Genomic DNA, 23,182 nt, shown 5'->3' with positions numbered 1-23,182 from the left:
ATATATATATAGGAAGGGCATCCAGCTGTAGAAACTCTGCCAAATCAGACTGGAGCCTGGTGTTGCCATCCGGTTTCACCAGTCCTCAGTCAAATCGTCCAACCCATGCTAGCATGGAAAGCGGACGTTAAACGATGATGATGATGATGATGATGATGTATATATATATGTATATGTATATATATATGTATATGTATATATATATATGTATATGTATATATATATATATATATGTATATATATATATGTATATGTATATGTATATATATATATATATATGTATATATATATATGTATATATATATATGTATATATATGTATATGTATATATGTATATGTATATGTATATATATGTATATATATATGTATATATATATATGTATATATATATGTATATATATATATATATATATGTATGCTTACAAGTAAGTGTATTTATATATATTATACCTACATATATCTGTATATAGGCATCTGTGTATAATTATATGAATATATCTATCTATCTATCTATATATATGTATATATGTATATTTGTTTGTGTATAGATATGTATGATATATATATATGTGTACATATATAAATTTGCATGTATATATACATACACGCACACACACACACACACACACATATGTAATACATTTATACGTACGCAAACATCTCTCCTCCTTTTATTCTCACAGTCACCTTCTCTCTGTCTCCACATACATATATGAGAAAGATGTGTGAGATGGTTACCATGACAACTGTTGACGTAGGTAAAGATTTCTCTCCTGGAGCCAAGGTTCACTTCTTCTTTTGAAGAAACGACACTTCATCGTGGTCGTGGTGGTGGTGGTGGTGGTGGTAGCAGTAACAGTGGAGACAGTTGTATTGGGGTGGTTGATGTAGTAACAATGATGGTAGTAGTTGTGATTGAATGCTGAGGGTGGCAGTAAGAGGTGGACGATGAGGCCGTAGTGTTGGTGTTGGTGGGGTAGTGGTGGCGGTGGTAGTAGTAGAAGTAGTGGTAGTTGTCATATTAGTGATGATGTTGTCAGGGTGGCGGTAGTAGTGTTTGTGATTGAACGGTGGTGTGCGGGAGTGGCACAAAAGTTGGTTTCCCAGCTCTTCTGTATGATGTAATTGTTGTTGTTTTTCTTAGGTCCCAGGTGAGTCCGGATACCTGCTGACAGATCTAGGCTCACTGACATTCCAGTAATGATCACACATTCTTTTTCCTAGGCATTGTGTATCTTGGATTACATTATCCAGCATGTCCTCTCTGTACAGGATGGCATGGTGGGAATTTAGTCGACCAACTTCCTCTCATCATTTTTCTAACAATTATTGTGCTACCTGAATTGTTAGCATGTCAGACAAAATGCTTAGCAATATTTCTTTTGGATCTTTATGTTGTGAGTTCAAATGCTACTAAGATCAGCTTTGCCTTTCATCCTTTCAGGGTCAATAAATTAAGTACCAGTTGATCACTGTTGTCGATCAGATTAACTTACCCCTTTTCATCAAAATTGCTCCCTTTATGCAAAAATTAGAAACGGTTATTATTATTATAAGGCCTTATGCCAATAGTGGAAAGAATTATTATTATTATTATTAAGGCGGGGAGTTGGCAGAATCGTTAGCACGCCAGACAAAATGTTGAGCTGTATTTTTGTCTGTCACTATGTTCTGAGTTCAAATTCCACCGAGGTCAACATTGCTTTTCATCCTTTCAGCATCGATTAAATAAGTACCAGTTGTGCACTGGGGTCAATATGATCAATCCCTTCCCCCAAATTTTAGGCCTTGTGCTTCCAGTAATCATTATTATTATTATTGTGGTGAGCTAGCAGAAATGTTAGCATGTCAGGTGAAATGCTTAACTGTATTTCAATATCTTCACATTTCGAGTTCAAATGCCGCCGGGGATAGCTTTGCTTTTCATTCTTTTGGTGTTCAATAAAATAAGTACCAGTTGAGAACTGGAGTCAATGTAATCAACTATTCCCTTCCCCCAAATTCCAAGTCTTGTGCCTATCATAGAAATTATTATTATTATTATTATTCGGGTGAAATGCTTAGCAGCTTTTTGCCTGTCTTAATGTTCTGAGTTCAAATTCTGCTGGGGCCGATTTGCCTTTCAGGATCAATAAATTAAGTACCAGTGAAACACTGGGGGTCAATGTAATCGACTAGTCCCCTCTCTCAAAGTTTCAGGGCCTTGTGCTTGTAGTAGGAACAATTGTTGTTGTTGTTGTTATCATTTGGCAGAATTGTTAGCTGCCAAAACGTTTAGTGGTATTTCATCTATCCTTTTGTTCTGAGTTCAAATTCTGTCAAGGCTCACTCTGCCTTTCATCCCTCCAGGGTTGATAAAATAAGTACCAGTTGCACATTGGGGTTGATGTAATTGACTAAGCCCCTTCCACAAAATATCAGGATTTGTGCCTTTAGTAAAATGGACTATTATTATTATTATTATTATTATTTTGCATTTATATCAAATCCTTACTTTATTTCTAAACAAGAAAAAGGTTTTTTTTTTTTTTTAAGGCTGAACATATTGTTAGCACAATTTTCTGACAACTTTCTCTCTCTCTCTCACTCTCACTCACACACACACACACACACCGTTTTCAGCTCACTGCTTTGATATTTCTTGACCATTGCAGGGAAGAAGCTTTGCTGCTGCGAGACTGCAATGAGGCACTTTTGGACAATACTGGATACTCTGGGTGGACAATCAGAACGGCAACGAGCTGAAGAACTGATATCTAAGGTCAAGGTTGTCCCTGACAGGCCTTCTCAAAGGGCTCATTCTCTACCATTGACCAGCAAACTGAAAGAAAGATCAAAGGTTTGTTATCTCTTACTTTTTTTTTGTTTTGTTTTTTAGAAAAAAAATCTCAGGAAATAAAACACAAAAGCAGACAGTATCATCATTTAACACAATGGTTCTCAACCAATTTTTTTACGTTTTTTGCTATTTTACTTGGGTGGACCCTCAGGGCCATTTGATATTTTAAAAAAATCTTATATTTTTATACTTAAATATTATTATGAACTTTATTTACATTTGGCGGATATTTGTCCTCATCTTGTTTGTTGTTAACACCACGCTTCGGCTGATATACCCTCCAGTTTTCATCAGGTGTCTTGGGGAAATTTCAAACCTGGGTTCTCATTCCTAAGGTATTTTGTGATGTTATAATTATTCAGGTGACTGCCTGGAATCGAACTCGAAATCTTGGGGTTAGTAGTCCATGCTCTTAACCACTATGCCATATGCCCGTGCATATGGCATAGTGCATATGCCTGTGCATATGCCCACGGGCATATGGCGTAGTGGTTAAGAGCGCAGGCTACTAACCCCAAGATTCCGAGTTCGATTCCAGGCAGTCACCTGAATAATTATAACATCAAAAAATACCTTAGAAATGAGAACCCAGGTTTGAAATTTCCCCAAGACACCTGATGAAGGCTGGAGGGTATATCAACTGAAATGTTGTGTTAACAACAAACAAGATGAGGACAAATATCTGTCAAATGTAAATAATGTACATAATTCCTCATCTTTTAAATATACAACTGTATTATTAGGAACCGTTTTAAAAAAAACTTGTTAGAATAGTTTTTATAGGTGCAGACATGACTGGGGTAATAAGCTTGCTTCCCAACCAAATGGTTGGTACCTTGGGCAAGTATTTTCTACAATAGCCTTGGGCCAAACAAAGGCTTGTTAGTGGATTTGGTAGACGGAAACTGAAAGAAGCCCATCGAATGTGTGTGTGTGTGTGTGTGTGTCCATCATTGCTTGAGAACCAATGTTGATGTGTTTACGTTCCTGTAACTTAGAAGTTCGGCAAAAGAGACTGATAGAATAAGTACTAGGCTTACAAATAAAATGTCCTGGGGTCGGTTTGTTCAACTAAAGTTGTTGCTCCAGCATGGCTGCAGTCAAATGACTGAAACAAGTAAAAGAATAAAAGAATTGTAAAATTATAACCTGTTTATTGCTGATATATTTTAACAAGAAAATCTTATGTGGAGCCTCAAGGGTCTCCTTTTCCATCCTGGCATATACTGGATGGGTTGACAAGAGTTGATGAGCCAGGAGAAGGTATCAAGCTCTTCTGTCTGCTTTAGCCTGGTTTCTATGGCCAGATGTCCTCCCTAATGCCAACCACTTTACAGAATATACCCGGGTGCTTTTTACATGGTACTGGCACCAGTGAAGTCACCAGATTACTCACAAGACCACGAGAACAAACCCCCTCCCTTCAACAGAGGAAAGAGTAATATTGAGGGTGGTGGCTTCGTGTTGGGTGACAAGAGGCTAAAGTATGATAGATGGGTCGAAGAAGGTATCTTGCTATAGAGGGGACACATAGGTACCCCAGCTGGGAAAAGAGAGGAGAATAGAACTAGAGAGAGAGAGAGAGAGAGAGAGAGAGAGGAGCAAAGCAAACAAAAATATATTTTCCTTTTATGAAATTCTTGGTCATTTTTAAGAAGCAGAGAGAATGGTTGATTGAATAAACCTCAGTCTTAGGTTATTGGTATTTTATTGCTTCCAAACAATGAAAGGCAAATGTGGTAAGCTCTAGTGGGATTTGAGCTTGGAATGGCTTGGTTAGGAAACGGTTAAATGCTGTAAGGAATTTTTGTTTGTTTATTGCTCTCTCTCTCTCTCTTCTCTTTCTGTTGTCTTAATCACCATCTCCTTCATTGTCTTCATCATCAGCACTACCACCACTGCTGCAACACATCCACCACAATCACCTCATTAACAACCACTATTATATATGTGTGTATGTATGTATAAATATATATGTGTGTGTGTGTGTATATGTATGTATGTTGATATATATATATATATATATGTATGTTGAAATGTGTGTGTGTATATATATATATATATATATATATGTATGTTGATATATGTATATATATATATATATATATGTATATATATATATATATATATATATGTATATATATATATATATATGTATGTTGATATATGTGTATATATATATATATATATGTATATATATATATATATATATATATATATATATGTATGTATGTAATGTATGTGTGTATCAGTTTCTTTGTCCCTTCATTCAGCCAAGCATTCCACTCATACGTCAATCTTTATCTTCTCTCAACAGATTATATTCGGCACCGAAGACTCCTTGAAGGCCGTTACAATGACAGCAAACTCTGGTTATGTCCGAGCAGCTGAAAATCAAGTAAAAATTTATTTTCTTTCTTCATTTGGCTATCTACTTCTTCTTCTTCTCTCTTCTTCCCTCTTCTTCCCTCTTCTCTCTTTCTCTCTATTCTTCCCTTCTCCTTTTTTTTTCTTTCCTGTTTTTCTTTCAAAGTCAGAATGGATTTAGATTCTTTGTATTTTTGTTTTTCCTTCTCAATCAAAGTAGAAAGAGGAAGAATGCATGAAATTCATGCCTTTTCCAAACACATTAGTATCATATTCTTATTATTCCTTATAAGGCAAGCAACTTGGCAGGGTCATTAAAATTCCAGACAAAATACTCAGCAATATTTTGTCCATTTTTACATCCTAAGTTCAAATTCTGCTGAGGTCACCTTTGCCATTCATCCTTTTGAGGTCAATGAAATAAGTACCAGTTAAACACTGGGGATTGATGTAATCAGCTTCCCCCACTCCCCTAAATTTGAGGGCCTTGTGCCTATAGTACACTGGTTCATTATCATATTCATGGACTTAACCAGGCATCCATGCCTGCACCTGTCATTATGTTTTTCTAATATTGCCTTCTGTGTTCAATACCTGGGCAAGATATTTTGAATCTCTACCGTTTTTGCTGTTGCAATATGTTCTTTGTTTAATCCCAGGGTGTGACGTTTGCTGTTTTCATTCATGCATCAAGAGCTCTGACAGAAGAAAAAGAGAAATTTGCGAAACCTATCTCAGAGGTTAGTAAGATTGCTTCTAATTTAATTAATATTGTATTTAATGGCTTAAAAGTCGCAAAAAAAACCCCAAAAAAATCACCCCAGGTACAATATGCAAATTTGGGTCGTGTATAAGTGAATTTTGTTCCTGACTAAAGGCTAATTTTGTCCCTAACTAAAGGCTAGTTTCTTCTACTTTACCTGACTCCATAACAATAACAATATTGTGTGGTAACAAGTTTGCTTCCCAACCACAGGGTTCTGGGTTCAGTCCCACAGTTTGAAAATATAAGGACACAGATCATGTCGTATAGCCAGCTGGAAACGATGTCTCCTGGGGCTAAATTACAGCAACATTAGTCCTAAACCAGGACTGCCATGTTATGTTGGCAAACAATCTTTACTATAAAAAACATAGTTTAGGTTGTTGCCCCAGCATGGCCACAGTCTAATGACTGAAATGAGTAAAAAGATAGAGAGTGATGTTTTCTGTTCCATCTAACGTCCTCTTGTAATGTTTTGTAATGTTCTGCTTGATTGCATTAAGTTTAACATGCTTGAATGCATTAAAACTTCCTTCTTCAAAATGAGTTGCTAAAAATGGAATGCACCTAATATGCCTGTGTGTCTTTTACGCCATCAAATGCAATAATTATTTCATTAATTAAATTAAGTTTAATTAGGGAGGCCAAGAGATAGCATCAGTGAGTGACAGATAAAAATACTTTGCAGTATTTAGATAGTTTTGTGTTAAGAGTTCAAATCTCACCAACGTTGACTTTGCATTTCATTTTCCTTGGGGCTGATAAAATAAGGTCCACTCAAATTTTGGGATGGCGGTGGGGAGGGGAGAGGTTCAATTAATTTGGCTGCCCCCCCCCCCGCCCTCCTCCCGTAAAATTCGTCTCGTGTTTATAGTTTGTATACTTTAATTTATTTTAATAAAATTAATTAATTTTTAATCCAGTGGAATTATGTCAGCATCCAGTTTGTAGATGTATGGCAAAATGCTTTGACACTATCATTTTATGGTATGTAATGCTACAATGGATAGGAATATAATGGTGTGTGGTGGGATGTTTGTATCTTTTGAATAGTTGCCATAATTCTTCTAAGCAGTCATTTCTCTCTGTATTTATGGGAAAACACACACAAACACATGCACACACACAAACACATGCATACACACACGATTCCATATATATATATATATATATATATATATATATATATATATAAGGCATCAGATGTGGTGTACAAGAGAGACGACTGGACTGGTATGGTCATTTGATGCGAATGAACGAGGACAGCTGTGTAAAGAAGTGTCAATCTCTAACTGTAGAGGGAACCTGTGGTAGAGGTAGACCCAGGAAGACATGGGACGAGGTGGTGAAGTATGATCCTCGAACTTTGAGCCTCACAGAAGCAATGACTAGTGACCGAGACTTTTGGCGATATGCTGTGCTTGAGAGGATCCAGCAAGCCAAGTGAGATCAGAGTCATGGCTGATGCTGGTGTCAAATAACTGGTGCCCATGCTGGAGGCATCTAATGAACACTTTTTGAGTATTGGGACTCATGGAGGCAAACTCGACGTCTTCAGCTTTGACCCTGCACACAAGTGACCATAGGGAAAAAGAAGAAATTTTAGCGGTTATCAGCGGAACCTTCATTCATTCATTGAAACAACAAGAGAGGCCACCATACAATCTACCCTTTGGTTATTCCGTATTACTCCATGAGGAGCATAGGGCCAGATTTTGTTAAAGCACTTAAGAATTGCCTTAATCAATTTATTGCTGTAACAGGAATAAATTGTAATAACCTACTCAATTATATCGTTTCCTCTTCCTCCAAGAAGAAGCGGGGGGTGGGGGATATAAAAACGTTCCATCTTGAAACGAAAACCATTAAGAGTCAGTATCTTGAAGAAAATAACGAAGGGAACTAACTCTTGAATATAAACTTGACTTTGAAGTTATTCCCCTTGGTTTTTGATTGTTCCACTTCAAAATTATGAATGTCTGTACTAATAATATTCTATTTCTCACCCTCTGAACGCACGAGTATAGGTTTGATGGAAAAGAACAGAATTTACTATGTTGTTCATGTATACTAATATTACATGTCCAACAGTTCTTATCATACTTTATACACAAGCATTATACAATCCACTCTTTACTAAGAAAGTTTAATTTTAAACTGCATCCGTTAGTGGGGTGTTGGTTTGAGAATTCCAGGGTTTCAAGTAGTATAGAATTACTCCTTAGCTACCGTCTGTCCCAGGTCAGCTGTGACCTAGAGAGAATAGTAGCATCACTATCAGGGTCCCATGTATGGGTTAAGTAGCATGGCATGGAATTGCCTCCAGAAGATAACTCGTAGATACCACAATGGAACACTAGCAGATGAAACCCTTTCAGCTATTTAGCTGCTCATCTAAGAGAAGGTAACTCCATACATATCCTTTATCCTGAAAACTACTTGGTTCGTGGCACTTGTTGCACCAGACCAAAACAATTCTGAAGGATGAGAGAGTGTGGCTCTTTTATAATAATATTTATTGTTCAGTTTGTTCAGCAGACTGCAACACCATCACACGTTCTTCATAACTCTAGTGGCTGTAGGGAAAGCGGCGATGAGGACAGGTAGAGGATACTACTGGACGTTTTCAGCTTTGACCCTGCACACAGGTGACCATAGGGTGAAAAGAAATTTCAGCTGTTTTCAGTTGAACCTTCATTCATTGAAACAACAAAAGAGGCCACCATACAATCTACTCCTTTGGTTATTCCGTATTAACTCCATGAGGAGCATAGGGCCAGTTTCCCAGATTCTGTGCCATGTATATTTCTCTCTGGGTGGGATGCCAGTCAGTTGCAGGATTATTCATTTTATCGGGTGTGTAGACTGGAGCATCATGAAACGAAGTGTTTTGCTAAAGAACACACCATCTTGCCCAGTTCAGGAATCAAAACCTTACCATTAAGCCATGCATCTCCACATCATCAACCCTTAGACATCATTATATCAAGTCCTAGGATTCATTGAGCTGGTTACTTGGTTTCTATGGCGAGATTATAACATTCCTTTTGAACAGAATGCCAGGGTTACTCGTTGACAACTGAGCAGACTGGAGTAAAGTGCTTTGCTTAAGAGCATGCCATACTGCCCTGTCTGGGAATCGAAACCACAGTCTTACAGTCATGAGTCCAACACCCCTTTGCTTAGAGAGAAACCTTTTGAACACTTAAACTTTAACTATACTTTTGGGATGCCCACTCCTGTTTTTTGGGCCAGTGAAGTAACATCATCTGTCGACTACTTTTAGGCAGCCTTCCAGACATTTGAAGGAACTCGGTTCCTTAAAGATGCATCAGTAATATTTAAGATATTTTTCATGAAGTAATTTCAGTTCACACCTTTGTTTAATGCTTATGTTTAAATTAAAACAATTTTGTTTGGTCTGTAGCCAGGTAAGATACACATTGCTAATAATGGTTTGTATTGCAGCCCAGCTTTCTCTTTATTACTTTTCTGTCTTTCTCTCTCTCTTTTGTTTACCAAACAGGATTCTCAGCAATAAAGATGTCTTCAAAATGAAAGCAATACAGAAGGAACTTGTGGGTCATCATGTAACACACACACACACACACACACTACAAATGGTGTTTGCATTGGCAGCTGTTGTTGTGCATGATTTCTGTGATATAATTCTTTGCATATCTTGGAATTTTGAAGACCAGGGATGTCCGTAGGAGATATTATCTCCAGACAAATACCAGAACAAATTTTGCCTGTTTAATGTGTGTGTGTGTGTGTGATTTTATAGTTAAAGTTGGTTTTATCCTGCTTCTCCCTGGAATCGGTATACCAGGTAGTATATCAAATGAAGAAATATTTTCAATGAAGAAATATTTTAATGTTCAGTGCAATGAAGTGGTTGAACTTATCTTTTATATCCAGTAAATCAATGGTATTCTATTTCACAGCAATAATTTGCTAAGAATAACTTTATTTTTATGACTGCATTTTGACATTAACTTTTTGTCACTAAGTATCTATTTGTATTGTTATTGTATGGTATATCTGTGTAGTACATAAGTAGATATATATAGATAAATATATATATGCATACATATATATAAATATATGCAACTGCATGTGTTTAATTTTTTTTTTTCTTTTTGAAATATGTAACTTAAGCCATTTTCACAAAATTCTGTGCACAAAATTAATTGGTCATGTGATGGTTAAGACTAAGATACTAAAACACAAGTTTATGTCGGTGAACAATGTATAATAAACTCTTTTTACTCTTTTAGTTGTTTCAGTCATTTGATTGTGGCCATGCTGGAGCACTGCCTTTCGTCGAGCAAATCGACCCCAGGACTTATTCTTTGTAAGCCTAGTACTTATTCTATCACTCTCTTTTGCTGAACCGCTAAGTTACAGGTATGTAAGCACACCAGCATCGGTTGTCAAGTGATGTTGGGTGGACAAACACAGACACACAAACATATAACCCGGAACGTTTTTATATTCAGTATGAAATAGAAAATTTTTAAGGTATACTCACCTAAATGAAATGTGCATAAACTATGTTTACGGAAAGAATTTATAGCGATTACAAATAATATCCCAGTTATTGATCTCACGTTGTTTCATTAAATTGTGCTTTAACTCCAAATAATGTAACCATATTTTACACTGGGAAAACATTCATAGAATTGATTTGCTTCTGGCTGATCTGAAAATAGTAAATGAAGATAACTAGTAAATTTTGCAACGCATGGATCTATGCATGTTAACTGTGTTGCCTTTCAGCAAATAATCTAACATCCTAATACTACACAATGTATTGTGTAGTTAATTATGTTTCATACATTTGTAACAGTCCAATGGATAGAAATTCACAAATAAATAATAAATAAATAACATATGATGAACAATGCAATAGAATGGACAATATAAGAAATAATACATTACAAGGGCATACTGAAAAGTTCCTGGCTTTGGGTAAAAAAAAATACAGGAGGATCAGTTAATTAGGATTTTATTTAACATATCCCCCTCTCAGATTCATGCATTTATTGCAGTGGTCCTTCAGTTTTTTTAAGCCCTGTAAAAGAATCTGAAGTTTGGGCCTCCAACCAAGCCTTTTGCAATATTTTTAAAGCCAGGAACTTTTCTGCACCCCATGTATATATTAGCTTAATCACTTGTTGAGCAGAATGGCACAGTGAGGTGCATGAAAGCAGGTTATTGTATTTTATGTTCACTTGATCTTTTGACAAATACTTTTATATTTCCAGTCATTTTGTACCAGTTGCATATCTCCTCTACGATATTCAAATGCCATTGCTTGTCTTTCAAAGCCAACCACCTGCAGTTCTTCATTGCAGGAGAATTCTCTGTCCATTATATGGTGCTTCAAATTTGAAGACCGGTGAAAATCACAGAGAGGAAGGTCTGATGACTATATATATATATATATTTACTTGCCATATATGTACTTGTGACAGCATTTACGCAGGGTGAATTGTGCTGGCTCCAGCCGAGTCCATCACGTCCCTCACAAACGCTGACCTCATTGGATGGTCAGCCCCAATGTTTCAGCAGGCAAGGTTATGTTTCTGCCTGCAGCCCAAAAAGCCTGCTCGCAAATTTGAGAGTAGCAGGCGCAGTGGATAATGTAGTGACTATTTATTATTGAAGTGCAGTGTTCATGTTCAGAGTTTCAGGGGAAATACAAGTTCACATGTGGTCCCTAATCACATGCATAAACACTTTGGGATAGTATGATTCATAGCAGTTCATCACCAATTATTGGAGCAGACATTGCCTGAATTTGAAGCAGGTGGTATCCATGCTAATTAATCCAAAGCCAGGATTCTAATAGGTGTTACTACTCCAGGCCAGAGAAAGTCTGGGAACAACAATGGGCTAAGAAGTGATTTCACGTTCCTCAAATACATGGAACTCCTGTACCAAGGCCCAACTACTGGATGCCAAAAAGCATATATTATAATTACTGTAATTTTGTGTTTTCCTCATTTCTGTAGATAATTAAAGATTAATTAAACATTGGTGTTTTACTTATTTTTCTTGGATATACGTATATATGTATATATATATATATATATACATATATATACACACGTATATGATATATATATGTGTATGATACATATAGGTGTGTAATATATATACGTGTATAATTTACGTGCGTAATATATATATGTATCAATAAATGTATAGAATATACACGTATATATATATATGTGTGTAATACATATAAATACATGCATAATATATATATATATATATATATATATATACGTGTATATATGTTTCTAATATACATATACGTCTATAATATATATATCTAAATATATATATATATATATATATATATAATTAAATAAATATAATTATATATATAAATATATAAATAAATATAAATATATAAATAAATATAAATATATATATAAATATATATATATAAATATATATATATATAAATAAATAAATATGTATATAAATAAATATATATATAAATATACAAATATATATATATACATATAAGGAAACCATGATGATCCTCTGGAGGACATTCGTCCTCAGCCGCCTGGATTACTGCTCACAGCTGTGGTCACCCACCAGTCTGAAATTAACAGCAGACCTTGAAGCAATCCAGAGGAGATTCACAAAGAAGATTGTCTCTTTGCAACTGCTCAGCTACTGGGAAAGGCTGAAACAGCTAAGACCCTACTCCCTGGAGAGAAGGCGGGAGAGGTATTCAGTAATATGCATCTGGAAGATCCTGGAAGGAATTGTGCCAAATTTTGGCATTGAAAGCTACACCAATGCCAGAACAGGACGACACTGCATAGTGCCAAAGATCCCAGCAATGCCACCGCGCTTCAGGACCAGTTACTGCAACAGCTTGGGATTCAGGGGCCCACAGCTTTTTAATATTCTCCCAAAGAGCCTGAGGAATCTGCACAAAGTAGATGTAGGAGTTTTTAAATCAAAGCTGGACCTCTTCCTATCGAGAGTCGCAGATGAACCTACCTCGCGGCAGGAGGTGCAAATGAGGGTTGCTAAATCGAACTCCATTCTTCACCAAGTGCCACATATTGTAAGAGGCTCCCTGTAATAACAGTGTAGCAACACGGTGGTGCATCAGCATGGCCGCAGCTCTAAGCTGAAACTTAAAAATATATATATATACATAAATATATAAATAAATATATACATAAATATATACATAAATATATACATAAATATATACATAAATATATACATAAATAAATATATAGATAAATAAATATATAAATATACATATGTAAATAAATAAATATATATACAAATATAAATATATAAATAAATATATATATAAATAAATAAATATATAAATATATATAATTATACATACACATGTACATATATATCATGAACTAACAATTACTTTCTCAGATGCAGCACAGAATTTTGTCAGTGAACAGGTCGCGGTCTCAAAGCGACGAAAATTTTTGACAAATTAAATTTAAATGTTGAAGTGAATCTAACGGATTTTGTGTGTCATATTAAATGGCTTATAAACACATTCCACGCTGCAATTATATATATAATTATATATATAAATATATATATATAAATAAATAAAAATATATATATAAATAAATAAATATATATATAAGTAAATAAATATATATATAAGTAAATAAATATATATATAAGTAAATAAATATATATATAAGTAATTAAATATATAAATAAATATATAAGAATATATATATATATATATCTAAATATATATGTAAATATTTATATAAATAAATATATATATAAATATATCTATAAATAAATATATACATAAATTAATATATATAAATATATATATATGAATATATGTATAAATAAATATATATATAAATAAATATATACATAAATACATATATAAATATATATATATACATAAATACATATATAAATATATATATATACATAAATACATATATAAATATATATATATACATAAATACATATAAATATATATATATACATAAATACATATAAATATATAGATATACATAAATACATATATAAATATATATATAAATAAACATTACATAAATAAATATATATATAAATAATACATAAATAATATATATATATAAATAAATATTTAAATATATATGTAAATAAATATATATATATAAATAAACATAAATATGTATGTAAATATATAAATAATATATATATAAATAAATAGATAAATATATGTGAATATATATTTAAATAAATATATATATAAATGAATATATATATAAATATATCTATAAATAAATATATACATATAAATATATATAAATGAATATATATATAAATGAATATATATATATATAAATATATATGTAAATAAATATATATGTAAATAAATATATATATATAGATATATACATAAATTAATATATATATATAAATAAATATATATATAAGTATATATGTAAATAAATATATAGTTACATGCAATCAAGCAATATGCATGGTGCTTACTGAAACGCATCTAACACATAATATAGTAGATGCGGAGATAAACATACCAGAGTATGCCGTGCTCCGAACAGACAGGAGGGATAGAAGTCATGGGGGAGTTGCAATGTACATCCGAGAAGATGTCACACCCCTACTACTACTATCACACTCAAACTCTATCTGTGATACTTTAATAGTACACATAAAACAGATTGATGTAGTTGTATGCTCAACATACCATCCACCAAATACTGCAAAGCAGGAGGGTAAATTTGAGGACAGCCTCAGACGCATAGAAGAGGTCTTGACAAATCTGGACCAACACATCAATATACTTTTCCTAGGCGACTTTAACCTCCCAAATGTTAAATAGCCTGAAGGTCACATCCTCTCTGGGATGTCTCTGCATGAACAAAGCCAGGCAAAGTCTTTGTTAGAACTATCCCACATGCTGTTCATGGAACAAGTAATACTCCAACCAACCAGAGGAAGCAATATTTTAGATCTCTGCTTCACAAACAATGTGAGCCTAATCCATAATGTGAAAATAACGCCCACATCTCTCTCAGATCATAACAATATAGAATTAACTATGTATGGTCCTAGGCAACCCACTGACACCCACCCCACCAGGAGGACTCAAGTAATATCCAACCTGAATTTCCACAGGGCGGACTGGAAGTCAATTCGCAGAGAGATTCAAAATCAAAACTGGCATGACAGCCTTTCTATACAAGACAATGACCTCAAACTAAGTCATTTTATGTCAACTATACAAGACATATGCACCAAATACGTGCCATATAGAAAGACCAGCAAACATGCCAATAGAATTCCTAGAGACAGGAAAATCCTTATGAGACACAGAACAAAGGTCTCAAACCAGTTAAATAGAGAACTGGGGGATAGGAAAAGGGCTAAATTAAAACTAACACTGTTAGAAATAGAAAACAAGATTAAACTCTCCCATGAAAAGGAGAAAGCAGAGAAGGAGAAGAGAGCAGTAGAAAGCATAAAAACAAACCCCAAGGCTTTCTATAGATTTGCAAAAGAGACTGCTACGATACAGTATAAGATAGGACCCCTATTCCTGCCTAATGGCTCACTGACTGCAGATCCCACATGGATAAGTGAAGTGCTCAGTGCACAATTCAAGAGTATCTTCACTTCTCCTCTGAGTCACATGCAGATTAAGAACCCAGCTGATTTCTTTGACAATAGCACTCAGCAGAAAAAGACTGCCTCCATTACCTACATTGACATTGAAGAGGAAGATGTAATAGCTGCCATAAATGAAATGAGCTTAAATTCGGCAACTGGCCCCGATGGTTTCCCGGCTGTCCTCTTAAAGTCATGTAAACAAGAATTAGCAGGACCACTACGGATACTCTTCCAGAGTTTCCTTGCAAATGGTAAACTTCCCAAAAAGCTGAAGGAAGGCACCATATGTCCTATCCATAAAGGTGGAAGCAGAGCGGAGTCTGGAAACTACAGGCCCATCTCTCTGACTTCATATATTAGCAAAGTCATGGAACGAATTGTCAGAAAGAGATTGATTGCGTTCCTAGAAGAAAATGACTTGCTGAATGAGACCCAGCATGGTTTCCGTCCAGGTAGAAGCTGCCTCACGCAGCTCCTGCAGCATTATGACTGGGTCCTGAAGCAGCTACTTGACCATTCGAATGTTGATGTGATATATCTCGACTTTGCAAAAGCCTTTGACAAAGTTGATCATGGCTTGATATGTCACAAGCTGCAAAACCTTGGCATAACTGGTAAATTAGGAGAATGGCTGCATGACTTCCTGAATGGTAGAAGTCAGACAGTTGCAGCCAATGGAGAACTATCTAGGGAAACACAAATATTGAGCGGTGTTCTGCAAGGAACTGTCCTGGGGCCACTACTGTTCATAGTGGCCCTTCTGGACATGCCGACAGTCACTCGGAGAGCCACTGTCACTAGCTACACTGATGACACAAAACTATCTCAGGCCATAAAGAATCCTGATGATATTGTAAGCCTACAGAATGACCTAAATGCAATATATGAGTGGGCAGAGCAAAACAATATGCAGTTCAATGCGGAAAAATTTCAAGTACTGCGCTACAAGGCCACAAGTGCCTCCCAACTGGCATACACGGGACCTGGAGGTACTGCAATCCCAGAACCACAAGCCGTGAGAGACCTGGGCATCAACATGTGTAGTGATGCATCATTTTACATGCACATTGTCAAGTTGACAGCAAAGTGCAGACAGCTGGTGGGGTGGATACTGAGGACATTCCGTACAAGGGATCAAAAAGTCATGTTGACTCTATGGAAGACATTTGTCCTGAGCCGCCTTGACTATTGCTCTCAGTTGTGGTCACCACACAGTGTCAAACGGACAGCAGAACTCGAGGCAATTCAGAGGCACTATACAAAAAAGATCGCCACAGTCCAGCAGATGAACTACAGGGAGCGACTGCAGACACTAGGTCTCTACTCCCTGGAACGCAGGCGGGAGAGATATGTAATAATATACATATGGAAAATACTGGAAGGACTGGTGCCGAACTTTGGCATCAAGTACTACAGGAATGCCCACACGGGTCGCCACTGCATGGTGCCAAAGGTGCCGTCCACTGCATCTCACATAAGAACAAGATACTGCAGCAGCCTCGGTTTCAGAGGACCTCAGCTCTTCAATGCCCTGCCAAAACATTTGAGAGACCTGCAAGACACGGATGTGGAGGCCTTCAAGACAAAACTCGACGTTTTCCTCTCCACGATACCAGACGAACCAATGGCTCGAAATGAGACACAGTTTAGGGCAGCGATGTCAAATTCTCATGTGCACCAGATGTGCCATCAAAACTCTTGATTGGACTATATTAGGTGCAGGAGAAGAGCCATGCAAGGAACGTGAAGAGAGCAAAGCATAAAGACAGAAAATCACGGTGGTGCTCCAGCATGACCACAGCCACTTATTTGGCAGTGCTTTCCACTTATTTGTTTTACTCTTTGTCTGTATAGAATTTGATGTCGGTGATGTTGTTTTGGCACAGCCTTTCTGGCGCCGCTGTTTCGACGCTGCTGACATATTTGACATCAGACTTTTGATGTTCCTCTTGTTTTAATGTTTCTATCTCTATCTCCCTCCTTCCCACCCTCTCTTTCGTGAGAGAGGGTGGGAAGGAGGGAGTGAGAATTTGAACTCAGAACATAAATACAGACGAAATACCGCTAAGCATTTTGCCCGGTACTCTAACGCTTCAGCCAGTTCGCCACCTTCCAAGTACTGGATATATTGGAAGACATTTTACAAAGCATGACTATGTGGTTAAGAAGCTAGCTTTGCAACCACGTGGTTTCGAGTTCGGTCCTACTGCATGGCACCTTGAGCAAGTGTCTTCTACTATAGCCCCTGCCAATCAATGCCTTGAGTAAATTCAGTAGACAGAAACTGTGTGATAGCCCTTCATGTGTGTGTGTGTGTCCCAACCACCGCTCGATATATTGTTTATAGTTTTCCTTTTATTCAATGCTTTTAGCGCTAATGTCGTGTGTTTTCCATTGAGGAGCTATAAGTATTTATGCTTAAAGCTGTCTCTGTTTAATCAACTTGTTGGGCTGTTGTTTTTTTTTTTGTTTTCTTCCTGTTTGAAAATAATTGATGGTATGTATGTTTACGTCAGCTACCATCAGCACAGAGAGCAAATCTCTTGCTACTTTTCAAGCGGCCAATTTGAAAAGCGAATAAATATTGCAGATTGCCGTTGGCAGCGATACATTCAGTGAAATAAAACAATGTCAAGACAAGTATTTTTCTGCCTCGGGGAATTTCGACTGGATTCTGATTTAATCCGAAAGCTTTTGTTAATATTCCAGAATTAGAATCAGGAAACAAAACTTTAAGCTTTTTTTAATAAATAATCTTAAGATAATCCATTTTTTAGCCGGAACTTTTTTAGTGACATCTGTTCGCTTGGACAATCATGTAATAATAATCATCATAATTACTAATTTTGGCCGAAGGCCAGAGGTTTTGAAGTAAGAGGAAATCAACGTGATCGTATTTAGTGCTTGAATGGTTCTTTATTTTATTTGTTACGAAATTATGAAAGGTAAAGCTGACTACGGCAGGATTTGAACTCAGAACAAAGAGTCGGAAGAAATGCTACTAAGCATTATGTACGGTGTGCTATCAATTCTGTCCACTTTGTCTTAATAATAATAATAATTCTTTCTTCTAGAAGCACAAGGCCTCAACTTTGGGGGAAGGGATTAAGTCGATTACATCGTCCCCAGTGTGTAACTGGTACTTATTTAATCAACCCCGGAAGGATGAAAGGCAAAGTCGACTTCGGCTGGATTTGAACTCAGAACGTAGCGGCAGACGAAATACCGCTAAGCAGTTCGCCCGGTGTGCTAACGATTCTGCCAGCTAGCTGCCTTAGTAACAATAACAACAACAATGATAATAATAATGATTTCAAATTTTTTCCACGAGGGTAGCTTGTGGGCGGGGATTAAGTCGATTACATCGACCTCAGTGTTTCATTGGTACTTAATTTATCGACTCCGAAAGGATAAACGGCAAAGTCGACCTCGACGGAATTTGAACTCAGAACATACAGACGGGAGAAATGCCGTTAATAATATAATAATAATAATTATAGAGAACTGGACACTGCGGCTTGTATGCAAACACGAAAGCTGCGAAAAATCGCATTCTATTGTCAAGGGGAGCTTGCAAATTCGCAAGGGAGCTTGGCATTAACCCCGAAATAGTTGAAGAGCCTGAAACCACTGCCACAAAACAAGCAAAACGGATCAGACTTCAAAAAAGGAACGTGCAGAAACAAATTGAGGAGCAGTGGAGCCAGAAGCTTCTTGCATGGACAGTATATACTTCGAAGTCGAAATGGTGAGGTAGACCAAACAACATCCCGCCATCAGTGGCTGAGAAGTTCGGGACTAAAAGTAGAGACTGAAGGTTTCATATTGGCGGCACAAGATCAAAGCTTGCTTGCAAGAAAAAAAAACAAAAAACTACCAGGCTACTTCCTCTCCCCCAAGCTTTCGGTCAAACTGTAACATCTCTTATCCTTCACTCGCCCCAGGACGCTGGATGTGTCACGGCAAGTGATTCTAACAAACATGCAGATTATAAGTAAATAATAATATACGACAGGCTTCTTACAGTTTCTATCTACCAAATCCACTCACAAGGCTTTGGTCAGCCCGAGGTGTCACGTAGTGGGACTGAACCCGGCACTATGTGGCTAAGAAGCAGACTTCTTACCACACAGCTACGCCTGCTCCCATAGGTATTTTGTCTTTGGCGATCACCTGGATGGTTTTCTTTCGAATGCTTTCTAGAATATGGCTGAATGTAGCAACAACCCTGTCCCAAGTATTGGAGCTAAACTCCATAGCGAGTCACTCACGAGGCTGCTGAGTATAGATCGATGATGCTCCAGATGAGAAACATATATTTCACCCATTGGACTCGGCACAATTCTTTCATTTTATGGGGTTTTCTTTTACAGAATAGATTAAAGGAATAATTCACTTTTATTTCATATCTGTAATTGTTTGATCAATATACAAAACACTTCTTTGGCCGTTTTCTAAATGTCAGGTCATTGACTTATTGAGTTCAGAATGGATTTCAGGAGCGGAAACATCAGACAAGGTAAATAACAACAACAGCAACTACGACAGCAGCAGCAGAAATAAGTGGACGCAGTAGCAGCAGCAGTAACAGCAGCAGCAGCAAAAATAACAAAAACAGGCAGTAACAGTAACACGTGATATCACTAGCAACAATGGCAGACATAACAATAGAAGATGAACTGGAATAAGAAGAAAAATAAGAAGATTCGAATTTGAAGAATTTGATGTAAATGTGTCTTTCTTACAATATTTTATTCTTTAATTTTTCAAGCGGCAACTATTGACGTCAGCAATATAATCCTGAATTGAGACATAACTAACCCAGCTAAACAAACTGGTTACTAAATTCTTAACTCTTCTTTGACATACACAGTTTCTCTCAATGCCTGCAGTACCCAATCAAAAGTGGTGGTTACAGTGTACCCTTCGGTACAAATAAACTCACAAAGTTCTTACGTTACGAATCTTGAAAAATCAGTGTTTTTTGTCTTTTGTCCACTCTTTTCGTGATGTTTTTTTTATTTATTTGTCATATAACGAAGTTGGTAAATGAAGAAAATGTGGAAATGAGATACTACTTGAGATGAAACGAACTTGTAAGCGACGATTTATTCTCCGTTATGAAATACAATGATTGCCATTACATGAAATAAAATAACATAAGTTACAAGAAAGATGTGTGAAAGACTTCGTGGTTAGGTTGGACTGTTGGTCTTGTAGGCAAAGTTGACGTACTGTTTGGTGGTGTGTAGAGGCAGCCGTTGGTCTGTTAGTTGTGTGATGTTCATACAGCAACGATGTAGGCAGGTGTCTAGTGTAGATGAAAGCGGAAACTGGCTGGTGTCAGATATATCGTTGCCGGAGACGAGTTGCTTGTGGTCAGTGGCGTGTGCCAAAGAATTTACTTGCCTATAGGGGCATACATAGAGGAGACAGAACAAGAACGGTCTTTACATAATGTTCCCGTTTTGCAAGATTCGAGTCGAAAACTCTCGAGCCTTCTCTGTTGACTCGAACCTTGCTTCAATAGTTGCAAATCTCCTTCCTTGGGCTAAATATGTTTAATCTGGTTAATTACCGGCCCAAGGCACTTCTCAGCTATATCTTCTTCCAAATGTTCCAATTTCTTTTTATCTACGTCGTAAGTTTTGTATATTATAGTCTTTCCATTTGGTTTATTAATTATCTCATTTGGGGGAGTGATCTTACTCTCTCCGTTATCTTCGGTAATTATACCGAAATAAGCCTGAATATCCAGATTAATTATATTTTAGTTAATTTCAATAGGGAAAATTGATTTGTAAAACGAGTAAATCGTAAGACAAGCTCGGTCATGGAACGAATTAAACTTGTATCCTTTTCTACTCTAGGCACAAGGCCCGAAATTTTTTGGGAGGAGGCCAGTCGATTAGATCGACCCAAGTATGCAGCTGGTACTTAATTTATCAACTCCGAAAGGATGAAAAGTAAAGTCGACCTCGGCAGAATTTGAACTCGGAACGTAAAGACAGACGAAATGCCGCTAAGCATTTCGCCCGGTGTACTAACGTTTCGTATTTCTTTATTGCCCACAAGGGGCTAAACATAGAGGAAACAAACAAGAACAGACAAAGGGATTAAGTCGATTAGATCTACCCCAGTGCATAACTGGTACGTAATTTATCGACTCCGAAAGGAAAGGCAAAGTCGACCTCGGCAGAAATTGAACTCAGACGAAACGGCAGACGAAATACCGCTAAGCATTTCGCCCGGCGTGTTAACGTTTCTGCCAGCTCACCGCCTTGAACTAAACTCGTATTGCGAAGTATCACTGTACTTCTAAATTTCTCGAGAGGTTGCGATTAAATTAAAATGCAAAAGAGCGTAATGTCAAGCTAAAACAATTTACGCAATCATTCATTGAAATTTTAAGAAAATTTGACGTATTAATGGAAATTGATAAGAGAGATTAGTTAGTTAGTGAATGGTCATGGAGATTAGAGTTAGTGAATGCTGCGACATGTATGAAGATAAACTAAAACAATTTTGACTTGTTTGGTTTGGACGAGATGAATGTTGATAGTTGAGCGTCAGTTCATGAGATGAGATGAAAATTTCAATTGATCTCAGATCGTAGGTCGTTAAAATTTATTTTGGATAAAAACTGTGGCTTGCCAAAAGTAACTTCTGCCAAGCGTTTTAAGTCTTACAAATAACAGCGTTTGTTTATGCTAATACCTTCATATTAAGGGATCTGGAATCCCATAAGTTGACGCCCTATCATGATTGGAAATTATTCATAATGTTATCTGGCATGGACACGAGGAAAATGATGACGACGTCGACGAGAAGAAGAAGACAACGGTGACGAGGACGATGGTGATAAGAACAACGACGACAATCAAGAGGAGGAGGAGGAGGAAGATGACGATGATTACGATGATGAAGACGGCGACGACGATGGTGATGATGATGGTGGTATTTTCATCGAATCTGCAGAAGCTGATATTGTAAAACAAAACAAAATGTCCGAGACTGCCAATCATAATGTTACGTCCGGTTGTCTCGCAAAGGATCTTCAATAATTAGAGCAATTGTTCTTATTGTAGGGTTAAGAAGTTCGTTTTGCAACAACGTGGTTTAGCGTTCAGTTCTAGTCCGCAGCTCAATGAGCGAGCGACTTCTACTACGGCCCCAGACCGACCACAATATGCCTTGCCAGTTAATTTCTTAGACGGAAAGTGCGTAGAATCCCGTCACATACACACACACACACACATTATATATATATATAGGAACAAAAATGCAATAGAGGCCATTAAAACATTTGGACAGATAGACGACACAAAGGCGGACAAGAGAAACAACAATATGCGTGTGTCTTTGTGTCTGTGTTTGTCTGCCCAACCGGTTTCAGTTTGTTTATGTCCTCGTAACTTAGCGGTTCGATAGATTAAGTACCAGATCTAAAAAATATACGCACTGGTGTCGACTGAAAAAAGACATATATATATATACGATGGGCTTCTTTCAGGTGCATCTCTCCCCTCCTTGGTTGTGATTTCTTTTACTTG

The 23,182-nt window shown here is 36.6% G+C and overlaps 1 protein-coding gene and 1 long non-coding RNA gene across 6 annotated transcripts in view; one reads left to right on the top strand and one right to left on the bottom strand.

Moving 5' to 3' along the window:
• The window catches only part of LOC106878116 (UPF0415 protein C7orf25 homolog), a 258,033-nt gene extending 246,022 nt beyond the window's left edge, over positions 1 to 12,011 (top strand). For all 4 annotated transcript variants that reach the window (XM_052970393.2, XM_052970394.2, XM_052970395.2 and 1 more), the window contains exons 5-8: positions 2,655 to 2,839; positions 5,157 to 5,237; positions 5,866 to 5,946; positions 9,496 to 12,011. In XM_052970393.2, the coding sequence (XP_052826353.2) occupies positions 2,655 to 2,839; positions 5,157 to 5,237; positions 5,866 to 5,946; positions 9,496 to 9,510 (362 nt within the window). In that variant the 3' untranslated portion in view covers positions 9,511 to 12,011. The remainder of the gene's footprint in view (positions 1 to 2,654; positions 2,840 to 5,156; positions 5,238 to 5,865; positions 5,947 to 9,495) is intronic.
• The window catches only part of LOC128248690 (uncharacterized), a 63,019-nt gene that overhangs the window by 24,109 nt on the left and 15,728 nt on the right, over positions 1 to 23,182 (bottom strand). For both annotated transcript variants that reach the window (XR_008264848.2, XR_016243019.1), the window contains exons 2-3: positions 10,504 to 10,674; positions 739 to 2,821 (exon numbers count right to left, since the gene is read on the bottom strand). This is a non-coding gene — a long non-coding RNA (uncharacterized LOC128248690). The remainder of the gene's footprint in view (positions 1 to 738; positions 2,822 to 10,503; positions 10,675 to 23,182) is intronic.

Source organism: Octopus bimaculoides, chromosome 9 (genome assembly GCF_046866305.1).
Source record: "Octopus bimaculoides isolate indiv1 chromosome 9, ASM4686630v1, whole genome shotgun sequence".
Classification (NCBI taxonomy): Eukaryota; Metazoa; Mollusca; class Cephalopoda; order Octopoda; family Octopodidae; genus Octopus; species Octopus bimaculoides.
This window is presented reverse-complemented; position numbering and strand designations above follow the sequence as displayed.